Here is a 12,280-nt window from a genome sequence, read left to right as displayed (position 1 = left end):
GTCAAGAGCACAGAGCTAGGAGTAAGCCCTGAGTACCACTGGAAGTGGCTCAAAAATAAGAAAATGACTCCCAAACATAGAACTAAGACCAAACATCACCAGGAGTGACCCCAAAACAAAACAATGAAAATATTGTATTTGATTATAAAAAGGAAATAACATGCTAATTATTAAATGTACTATATGGCAGGATATCATAATTTTATAGTGAACCATTCATGATCCATACCTCTGAGAAAATAAATTAATGCTAACCAATTTAATAATACACTGTGGATAAACTCTCCCTTCTTCACATATACTAGATCTCATCTTATACTTTTACCAAGTCACCAGCAAGTTTCCAGAAAACTACTGTCACAGCTTCATATATCTGCATACACTTGCTCTTCCTGCTTAGAACAACAAGCTTTTCTTTCCCTAAGTGTTTAACTAAATCTTACTCATTCTTGGTTAGGAATAACCTCTTGCAGAAAGTTTTGTTATCCTTGCCCCCAAGAGGCAACAGAGCTAAGATGTTCTATTTAGGGGGTCAGAGGAAAAATACAGCAGGTAGGACATTATCCTTGCATGCAGTCGACTGGGGTTTGATCCCCAGCATCTCATATGGTTCCCCAAGCACCATCAGGAGTAATTCCTGAGTCCAGAGCCAGAAGTAACTTCTGAATATCGAGGTGTTCAGAATATCACGGTGTTCAGCACCTCCCCTCACCCCGCAAAAAAAAAAAAAAAAGAGATGTCCTATCTAAGGAATCAGAGAGATCATACAGGAGAAACTGGCCTTGCATGCAGGTGACCCTCGCTTGATTCTTAGTACATTATATGGTCTCCCAAGCACTCCCAGGAGTAACCCCCAGACCACTGAGCCAAGAATAAGCACCTGCTGGAGTGGCCCAATCCCCACCCCCCAAATAATAAAGAAGTCCGAAGTCCTACCTCTGTTTTCTCACTCTACCTTTTCATGTGTTACAAGAGCACTTAACTCTTGAAATTATTTGCTTCCTAGAACAGGATATCATACTCACCTGTGGGTCTCCAGGTTCACTGAATAAATGAATAAAAGCACCTGGAAGAAATGGATAGGGAAGCCAAAGAGACAGTACAGAGATTGGGTGCTTGCCTTGCACTTGGCCAATCTGGGTTTAATTCCAAGTATGGTCCCTTGAGCCTGCCAGGAGTGATTCCTGAACACAGAACCATAAATAAGCTCTGATCACAGATTTCTCGGGCCACGTCCCCCCAACTCCCAACCTAGAGACACATAGAGATGGAGGGAGGAAGAAAGGGAGAGGGGAGGAGGGGGAGAGAGAGTGGGAGAGGGAGAGAAAGAGAAAGAGAAAGAGAGAGAGAGAGAGAAAATATATAGGAATAAAAAAGAAATTGGGTGAGGTAGTTTACATTCATTATAGAAATTTTATCTTCACATTGTCCTACACAGGATATGATTTATTATTCTTTTATAGATTTTAAAAAAGCAAGACTCAGTTGGGTGTGGCCCCAAAGCAAACAAATAAACAAACAACAACACAGAGCATCTAGGAGCCCTGAGTTCAATCCCCAGTACCAAATGCTCTCCTGAGAATTTACTCAGGCTTACCCCTGGCTCTACTCAGGGATCATTCCTGGCAGTGCTCAAAGTTATAGTTACGGAGTGCTGGGGACTGAATCAGAGTCTAATGTGTGCAAGGCAAGTGCTTTATCCACTGTACTAGCTCTCCAGTTCCTTTATTGATAGCTAACAGTTATAGCAGTGTTTCCCAATCAGGGACCATGCACTGTCTGTAGCACTGTCATCCCGTTTGTTCATCGATTTGCCCTTTTGATGCTAATAACTTACCTGCATTGGCTTTAAGGTCTTCAGGTGTTACCATGACAACAAATCGAATTGCACGTTCGTTTCTAAACATTTCATAAGACCATCGACGGATAGACCGCATGCATTTCACTGCTGCTATGCCATTGTTGGCAATAAGAACCTGAAATTGAGGGAAGGGAATTGGAGCAGAAAGCAGAGAAGACAATGATGAAGGGGAAAAAAGATGACTTCAGGTCTTTCTCTGAAAACTGTCCAATTTTCAAACAGGAATTTGTGTTGCTGGTTTAGGGAGTTAGGGACCAGCATGACAAAGATTATTTTTTAAGAAAACTAACATCTGCCAGCTAAAACTTACCTCTTTTTAACTTCACCTCCTTTTTTGTTTTGTTTTGCTTTGGGGCCACACCCAGCTGTGCTCAGGGCTTACTTCTGGCTCTGTGCTCAGGGTCTACTGGTGGGCTCAGGGGAACAAATGGGATGTTGGGGATTGAACCCAGGCAAGGCAAACACCCTAACTACTGTACTACTGCTCTAGCCTCTCTTTTTCTTTTGGGGAAGAGACCTCCAAGAATGGGACCTGGGAACCACTTCCAGACATTTGGGCTTGATGATTTAATGCTAGGGTCAAAAGATATGGTGATACCGAAGCCTTGAGATTCTGGGTGACCACCCAGTGATGCTTGTGGAGGTCACATGAGACAAGGTTTGCACTTGACCCCAGCACATGACAGGTATGCACCCCTGATCACTGAGCTACTTCCTGACTCCCTTCATCTGTCCTGAAATTCTGTGAACTTGTGAACTATTCTACCATACTTATTACTAAGGAACAATAAGGACAAATTTCACAACGATGATGCACATCAGAAATGAGGGAAAGCTATGTCATATGCTGTCAAACACTATTCCCTACTATAGTGAAACAAAGCACAGTGTCTAGATACGTATACAGACTCTGGCACCTACCATGACCTGTCTACAAAATGCTGAAGCTCAAATCCCTTAAAATTATAAAGAAAGCATTTGCTACATGGAGATCTAAGTTTGATCCCCAATTCCCTAGTCCTCTAAGTACCATAAAGAGCCATCCCTGAACAACATGCTGGAAATAACCTTAGAGCATTGCCTGGGTGGCACCAAAAAAAAAAAAAAAAAAAAAAAAAAAAAAAACCCTTCCCACAAAGTAAAAACCTGGTTCAGAAAAACCTGCCTTAGAAAGAATGGTCACAAGAAAAGTAAAAAACCAATAATCCTGAGACTTCTCTGCAAACAAACATTTCATCTCCTTATCTGTCTTTCAATCATCCCCCCAAGATAGCACAGGCTACCTGGCATATGATCCATCTTTTTTGTTAGACTAACAGAACACTACTGAAGCAATACATTTAGAAGTGAGAATGCAGGACCCCATTCTTAAATCTTTTAACCACTCCAAACTATTTCAACCAAGTCATCTTCTCAGCTTGGTCACGGTTTAGCCAAAAGTGACACAGAATTACTCAAAACATTTCAAAACACCTGTAGTAATCTCTTTAAGTATTTCATGTGGTAAATTTCCTCTGAACATCCAGAGCAGCTGGTGGAAGCCGGTAAGTCACTACTGTCTACCTGCGTAAGCCTTCTGTTCTGAAACTCTCTCTACTGCTATATTTCTCAATCCAATGCTCTGGTTTATTATCTCCCAACCAGCCCCACAGCCAAACAGTTTTTCATACACTCTGCTATCAGTGCAGCCCCACCTTGTAAACTACAAGAACTTTCAAAAGATTTTTATAAGTTTTTCTTTGTCTTCATAATTAGCCGGGTCTACTTTAAGAAGATAAAATTAATTAAATGGATTCCAGGCAAACAGCAAACGACAAGGCAAAAATCTTCAAGAAACTAGATATCAATTTTAAGCAAATTTAGATAAATAGGCATTAATCTCATGTACTTTTGGTTGGTTTGATATAGCACAGCGGTAGGGCGTTTGCCTTGCACACAGCCAACATGGCCGACCCGAGTTCGATTCCTCCGCCCCTCTCGGAGAGCCCAGCAAGCTACCGAGAGTATCTCGCCCGCACGGCAGAGCCTGGCAAGCTCCCCGTGACGTATTCGATATGCCAGACACAGTAACAACAAAGTCTCCAATGGAGACGTTACTGGGCCTGCTCGAGCAAATCGATGATCAACGGGAGGGCCTTTACTTTACTTTACTTTTACTTTTGAAAAAAAACAATGCAGCAAGTTATCACTTACCTTTTCAATCACTTTATTTCCTCCAAAACGGGTAACAAATTCTGCTGGAGAAGCTACAGTGAAATCTCTTTGTGAGTCTATTTTCTTTCGGTCTCGACCTTGTTTTACTAGATGCAAGCCAGACATGCTGGACCTATAAAAACAAACAAAAAAAAACATGAAAGTCTACCTTTTCCTTTTGTTCTTTCAATGCTATGAAGTGATCACTCTTGCCTGTAAGTGTGAATGAATTATCTCAGTTAGCATCCCTTTCTTTTGTCCTTTTGGCAGGGATTGCAGAGGGCAAGGTAGTACTCAGGAGGTCCACAGTTCAATACAAGGGCACAGGATGTAGTGGTGGCAGGTCTTATTTGGGCCACTGCATGCTTGCATCTTAACCCCTGTGCTATCTGCCCCTCTTTTTTTTGACATTTTATTTTCTAAAATCTAAGTAACCAATACTTACCAATTAAATGCCCTTTATAATACTTTTCACAGTTTTTCTTTCTTTGACTCAACTCTGACTGAAGACCATCTCCCGCCCCCAGCTCAGCTCTGGAAATGTGTGCTGGGAATTAAATGAGTTAATGAATATAAAGAAGATTTTTTTATATGTGTCTTAACAGACACCTATTTTAATCCATTTTCTTCTTTTCTACTTCCTGCCTGCTAACCTTGACAATGCAGTAATTTGTCTTTTCAAATTAAAAAGAATAAAAAATTTCCCACAAAGTAAAAACCTGGTTCAGACAGATCTAAATAACTGATTCTAGGGCCAGAATGATAGTACAGATAGGGTACTAGCCTTGCACTTGGCTGTGGCCAACCCAAATTCAATCCCTGGCATCCCATATGGTGCCCCAAGCACTGTCAGGAGTGATCCCTGAGCACCACCAAGTGTGACACGAAACCCAAAGTAAATAAATAATATATTATTACACCTAACTTTCAGGGCTGACAGACTGCCAAGGTTCTAGGCAACAAAAAAAAGAAATTAAATTTCTCAGAGTAAAATTCATATCAAAGCTAAGAAAAACGTTACATGCAGGGAAAATTCTGGATCCATTTTACTCATGAATGAAAAATTGCTAACCAAAGTAATCTAAATAGTAGAATATCAAAGCAAGAATAGGAAACTTATTTCTCCAAAAAGTTATCCCAGGCCAGAGCAATAGTACAGCAGGTAGGGCATTTGCCTTGCATGCAGCTGATTCAACCCTGGCATCCTATATGGTTCCAAAACTAATTTCTGAGTGCAGAGCAGAGGGTAAACATGAGCATGTCCAGGAGAAGCCCCCAAAATAAAAATAAATAACTTCTAAAAGTCAGCCCATGACCAAATCGGGTTTGCCCCAGGTACTCACAGAAAGTTGTTTCAAAATGGGAGATGTGTGCTACAAGTAGACTAAGGAGCAAACATGATGGCCTTTCAGTATCTGTATTGCAAACCGTGATGCCCAAAAGCAGAGAGTAAGAACGCAAGTGCCTGCCACAGAGGCAGGGGGTGGGATGGGGTGGGGGGTGGCAGGAGGGATACTTGGAACATCAGTGGTGGAAAATGTGCGCTGGTGGAGGGATAGGGAGTTGATCATTGTATGACTGAAACTGAATCATGAAAGCTTTGTAACTGTATCTCACAGTGATTCAATTAAAAAAAATTAAATAAAAAATAAAATACATAAATATGAAACTATGTCAGATTTCCTTGGAAGTACAAAAAAAGATAAATTAGAGGCATTAACATTACAAGAAAAAAAAGAAAAAAGATTACAAGGAAAAAAACTATCTAGAAGTGATATGATCATTTATATTTAAAAAGGGGTCTGCAGATAAAGTATGAGAAATAGGAAATCATCAAGTATTTACATGTGACAAGTCCAAAAATATTATATATAAATTATAAAATAAAAATTTTAGGTATAGGTTTTTATTTCTACATGGGGAGGAGGAGGCTTGCCAAGGAATCAAACCTCACACATGCAAAGTCAGTTCTAGCAATGGGCTATAGTGCCTGCCACTCAACATGGTTTTTTTACTAAATAACAAAATAACACACATTGCCACACTAGCCTCATAGGGACTATTACATAATTTTATATGCCCGAAGTTAAAAAAAAAATCACTTCACACAGAGATCAGTTTTCAGTGATTTAGATGTGGGGGTGGGGGGAGTGGAGGGGTTTGAAGAGGTAGTTAATATAAACCCAGAATTAATAGGAACCACACGTGTAGGAAAGAAAAGTCTATTTTTATCTTTGCAGGTAGGAGGAGAAGTTGGTGGCTGGACTATGCAGTGCCAGACTTGGAACCGAGGGCTTCCATATGTAGAGCATGTACTCCAGTCTTCTAAGCCTACTGCTGGAGCTCCAAAGTCTGACTGAAAAAAATTAAGGAGGGAACGGGTTGTAGATATTTAGTATACTGGGAACCTTCTAAGATGCAGAGCCAGGTGTAAGACCTGAGCACCACTGGGTGTGACCCAAAAACAAAAGAAAACTTAAGAGGGGAAGGTCCTGAGATTTAATCAGTGATTTATGGGGCCAGAGCAAGAATACAGTGGGTAGGGAGCTTGGCTTTGCACATAACTAACCTCGATTTGATCCCTAACACCTCCATTTGCTCCCCTGAGTACTACCAGGAGGGATCCCTGAGCACAGAGTCAAAAGTAAGCCCTGAGCACCTCCAGGTGTGGCCCCAAAACTAAAACAAAATGGATACTCAAAATATCATTTAAAATCTAAGTAAGAGTAGCACCAACAGGCCAAAGACAACACAATAGGAAAACTGATAAAACATAACTGAGTCTGTCTGTGGGGGTGGAAGGTGTCTAAAAGGAAAAAGTGTTGAGGTCCTTGGGAAGGAGAAATGGGCACACTGTGAGAGTTGTGGTGTTGGAAAGATGGGCACAGGAAACCGTAATTAACAGTATTATAAATCACAGAACTTCAATCAGTAAAAAAAAAAAAAGTGAAAAAATAATCTAAAGAAGAAGGAGGAGGGGAGGATCTATACTGGGCCAGGGAAAGAGTTCAAAGGGCTGGGATATATGCTTGGCATGCAGGATAGCCACGATTCTATCCTCAGCACAGTAGGATCCTCTAAACACTGTCAGGAACAACCCCTGAGCAAGTACCCAACCAGGAGTCAGCCCTACGCATGGCCGGGAATGGCCCCCAAACAAAACAAACTTTTGGATAAGAACCTTATCCAAAAGTGAGGCACCACATTAATATCCAGACATAAACTAGATCTCAAAATCTTCACCTCTTGCCTACCTTTTATGAGGAAGATGTGAGAATGCTGGCTTCCAAACGAGTGGAGTAACCCAAGAAAAAGACGAGATGCAAAAGAGGACCCAAATCAGAAAAACGAAATTCCCAAAATGACTGTCCAAAATTAAGCTGCTTGCAGGAGGAATACCATGCCTCCTGGAGGGGGCGTGGGGGCACGGGGAGAAATGCAACTAAAGGATTGCAAACCACACCAGCACCATGGCAGAGTGTGCAACCACAACCTCATGTGACACCTTCAACAAGCACTATTGCCAAGGGGTGTGACCACATTCACCCCTATAACATCAACAATGGAGGGAGGGGGAATTAAAAAAGGAAAAAAAAATCTGCTCTATTTCCAAACAAAACTTTATGCATTATTATGAAGAGAGGTATAAATACATGTTCGTTTTTCATATATGTAAACTTTGTTTTCTACACATAAATATAAATAAAACATGCTAATCGCATACAATATGGTCATATAAAAGTCATATAAGTCGTTTACCATATATATATTTATCATGTATTTGAGTATATAGTACATATTGATTGCTTTTTACATATTTGATTCTCAGTAGAGGTTTCACTTGATTGTCTCCCCAAAGGGTAGAAGAGTTCAAGTGAAAAGAAAAAAGGGGGGGGGAAGTTACTGTTGTAAAAGACAATTTTTTAAAAATTAAATCACCATGAGATACACAACTACAAAGTTGTTCATGATTAGGTTTCGGTCATACAATGTTGCAACACCCGTTCTACACCAGCATACATTTCCCACCACCAGTGTCCCCAGTTTCCTTTCCCCCCACCCCAGTTTTCCTCTACAGCAGGCATGTAAAAGACAAATTCTGACAACGTAGATGGCGGGTGGGGGTAGTTCTTTTCTATTGTTTATTTTTTTAACCAAGCACTGTAGCACTGTCCTCCCATTGTTCATGGATTTGCTCAAGCAGGCATCAATAACGTCTCCATTTTGAGACTTGTTGTTACTGTGTTTGGTATATCGAATATGCCATGGGGAGCTTGCCAGGCTCTGCCGTGTGGGCGGGATACTCTCAGTAGCTTGTTCGGCTCTCTGGGAGGGACAGAGGACTCGAACCCGGGTCGACCACGTGCAAGGCAAACGCCCTACGCTCTGTGCTATCACTCCAGTCCTTTTAATCAAGATCCAGTTCAATTTTCAACTTTTTGAATATTTTGTTTGCTTGCTTTTTCAAAATAAAACTCCAGACTGGGGGTGGGGGTGGGGGTGGGGGAGAATCAGAGGATAACACAGGAAATTTAATGACTACCATCAAGCAAATCACTCAAGTTTAAATCAGTTCTCTGTTGGAGAGGTTTTTAAACCCACTAAAGGATTTAAAAAGCTCCTCAGTCTTATCTTGGGGTGAGAGAACTCTGCACCCCCTTCAACTCTAGTCTGGCCACCCAAAGTCACAAACTAGACAATGGAAGCAGGTACTATTTCTGTCCCCAGAGACATATCCCAAAAAAATTCTCTGCAAAACTTTCTTCAACTGTAGTGAAAAGAGAGCCTCTAGCCTCATGTTGAAGGGAGTTTTGGAAAACAAAAAACAAAAACAGCCAAATTCACAGTTAACTGGCACAAGCTGAGTGAGATCCCTTAACACAAAAGGGTGTTTGTTTTTAACTTAGCTATAAAATCACACGAGAGGCTGACCTATCTTCAGTTTGAGTTCTGAACTTCAGAATTCTGATATCTAAAAGCTCAGAGCAAAAACGATGGTTTTTATTCATTTCCTTTTGAAAATGGCGGCAGAGATAAAAAAAGAAAATCATCACCAAAAAAAAAGTGTCCATTAGTATCAGGTTCTCCATTGCCCGAATACAGCAGCCTGAAACTTACCTTTGAAGCATGTAATAAATCATCTCCTCATATTGGTCTGTAGAACCCTCCATCTCAGGATGGCAAGAGAATGGAAGTATTTTCTTCAGATTTTGGCCACATAAGCACAAGCTCGTTCTCCTGTTGTAGCTGCTTAAAACCCAGGAGGACAAGAGATACTATGCTTTCTGATACTTCTTGGCTCTTCTTCAGTCAGACTAGAGTATTCCTAGTAGCCTCAAACTACTTTTGTGAATCCTGTCCCCAATTTCCACATTCATCCACCTTTCGTCTTTGTTCTAGTTTCCCTTGCACTCAGCTCGAGCACAGAATTAACTGATTCCCTGCGGATACTGAAAGAAGAGAGAACTATCACAGCTTGTATAACTAGAAAAGGAATCCTAGCTTCCTAGTGCGGCAATACTGGCAACAAACAGGTTTCAGCCAGGGTCACTTTCTTCTGACATGAGAGAGACGCTCCCCCAGCCTCTCCCAGCTGCCAGGAGGAGCACATGACAGTGTGGGCCTGGGGCAAGAAGAAAGTTTACTAGGACAACTCACTAAGAAAATAATTGGAATCATGAAATTCAGAGGGAGGTGGACCGCACAGTCTGAACAGGTAGTTTCTGAAATCCAATCAAAACAAATGTAATACTATCAGACTGTCAAAGGGATAAAGCAGGTCAAACAGTGAAGAAAGCACACAGGGGAAAAAAAAAAGAGCAGCCACAAATGGGTTATAGACATATGTTAGATACAACCCTCGGAAAGAAAGGGAGCTCACAGAAATATTTAGACTCAATGATCTAACTCATTCTAAGTAGGGAAGAAAAATCCAGCCTTGAAAGACTGAGGCACGTCACTTAACCACACAGAGTCAGGAAAATAGCCCAAGAGGAAGAGTACATGGCTGCCATGTGCCTGGTTCTGAGGCCTCATGTCATGTGGTCCCTTAACCACCACCAAGCACTACCAATGTAACCCTGGTAACTCTGGAGCACCAAACTGCCCGAGGCTACCTAAATGCTGCTGAGAGTGACCCCTATATTTGAAAAAGGAAGAATGGGTGACGGCTATATAGTAACACAGCTCGCTTTAGATTTCATGACATTGCTACCTTATAATGGAGAAAAAGACTAACAGAATAATAGAACCACAAGAAATAGAAACAAGGCCTCAGGAGTGGCATAACTGGGCAGGGTTATATGCAACATAATTTATGTACTATAGATAAATCACTCCAGGAGACCAGGGAGGAAAAGGACATGCATGCAGGGGGATGGAAAGATAGTACAGTGGGGAGGGTGCTTGCACTGCACAGTCACACAGTCAACCCAGGTTCAACCCCCAGCACCCCAGGAGTGATCCCTGAGTGCAGAGCAAGAACTAAGCCCTAAACACTGCTGGGTGTGGCAAAAAAAAAAAAAAAGTACATGTCTTGCAAATGGCAGTCCATGAGTTCAATCCCAGTACCACTGACATAGAGCAAGAGTGGTCCTGGTGGCTCTCTCTTGGACCTCTGGTGCAACAACAGAGTGTGTGATCTGTGGCACAACACTATCAGTTGTGTGCAAGCACCATAAATGAAAGTGTACAAACCCCAGCAAGCCCCAGCAAGCACTACTACTATAAAGAGTGTGAGCACCACAACCAGACGTGTAACCCACACCAAATGTGTGTGAACACCACAGCAACCCTAGGTGGACATGACAACCCAAATGTGCACAAATGCAACTAAAGGAGCACAACCCTAGTGAGCTCTACAGCTGACAGAGCAAGCACAGGAACCAGAGAAGTGACCCTAGCAAGCACCACAACCAAACGTGTGTGTGCCTCCTGGTAACCGTGTTAACATTAAAAAAAAAAAGGAAGAAAAAAATTTTCCTTAATAATTAAAAAATTAGTGGTGCTGGAGAGGTACTTGCCTTGCAAATGACCAACCCAGGTTCAATCCCCTACACCCCATATGGTCCCTGGAGCCCACTAGGAGTGATCCCTGAGTGTAGAGCAAGGAATAAGTCCTGAGCACCACCACATATAGCCTCCCCCAAAATAAAAAAGAAAATATATCAATAAAAATAAAAGAATTATCCTTTACATGAAAATGCTGGGCAGGAATAGTTAATAATCTGATGACAATCAGGAAAAAAAAAAAAAAACCTCTAGAACAGAAGCACACAAATGACCTGGAGCACAGATAAAGAACAAACAGAAGATGAAAGATTAAAACAAACAAACCTGGACGTTTAAGGACATTTATGTGCCCCAACATGAAAATAATCAAGCCACAACATGATCACCAGTTATATAAAAGATGGAAGTTTTCTGGTCTGTTCTAGTTTGCATCATCCTTTAACTATGGCAAAGCCAGATATTCCAGTTTACATCTTCCAGTAAGGAGCAAAGCTGATACAGGAGTCTACCTATCAGCTTTTCAAACTAACATGTCTCAAAAAATGGAGAACTAGGGCCTTTAATCAAATGTTCCCGTAACCACAGAGGTAGAAACAATTCAATTTTACATACATCTGAGTATCTCCAGGTGCTGGCAAGTCTCAAAAATAAATGAAAAAAAAAATCACTCTGCCTCCCTATAGAAATTCAACAATCAAAAAGCAAACAAAGCATTGCATATGAAGTACAGAAGATTTCCTACTCAACTGTATCTGAAAAATACCCAAAAACCTAGGTACAAGCAATAACTGAGTTCGTGCTTTCACCAAAGGAATCTATCCCAAACGACCAAACACAAGCACAGCAAAACCCAGATCCAAAAACAAAGCTACTTTCGAATCTTTTTAAGATGCGGCTCACAACCCTTCTGCAACATTAGAAGACGAGAAGTAAAAAGAAAAAAGCCACATTCATTCCTCCAAATTCAAAGCATTCCCATTTTAATCTATCACGAATAGAAAGTGTCCAAGGTAGACACATACCTGGCACAAAATCCAACTAGAAGCCCACACTGCTCCCAGCATTGTAACATGCCAGGCACCAAGGATGACGTAGCAGCTTATCCCGAAGACAGTGATGCATTAGCAGGCTTGATTGCAATGCAGTCTGAGTTACGCTGCAGTACACTGTGAGAGGCTGGGTTACGCTGGAGCCTTTCCAAGCAGAAATCTAGGC

At 41.4% G+C, this 12,280-nt stretch overlaps 1 protein-coding gene across 8 annotated transcripts in view; it reads right to left on the bottom strand.

The window, feature by feature from the left end:
• ACACA (acetyl-CoA carboxylase alpha) overlaps positions 1-12,280 on the bottom strand; it is a 322,008-nt gene that overhangs the window by 206,876 nt on the left and 102,852 nt on the right. For 6 of the 8 annotated variants that reach the window (XM_056128109.1, XM_056128108.1, XM_056128110.1 and 3 more), the window contains 2 exons: positions 4,055-4,187; positions 1,838-1,976 (listed from right to left, as the gene is read on the bottom strand). In XM_056128109.1, the coding sequence (XP_055984084.1) occupies positions 1,838-1,976; positions 4,055-4,187 (272 nt within the window). Of the gene's footprint in view, positions 1-1,837; positions 1,977-4,054; positions 4,188-9,172; positions 9,262-12,087; positions 12,175-12,280 lie in introns of those variants that run through there. The other 2 variants (XM_056128115.1, XM_056128114.1) reach the window with 2 other exon arrangements.

Source organism: Sorex fumeus, unplaced genomic scaffold (assembly GCF_029834395.1).
Source record: "Sorex fumeus unplaced genomic scaffold, SorFum_2.1 ptg000063l, whole genome shotgun sequence".
Classification (NCBI taxonomy): domain Eukaryota; kingdom Metazoa; phylum Chordata; class Mammalia; order Eulipotyphla; family Soricidae; genus Sorex; species Sorex fumeus.
This window is presented reverse-complemented; position numbering and strand designations above follow the sequence as displayed.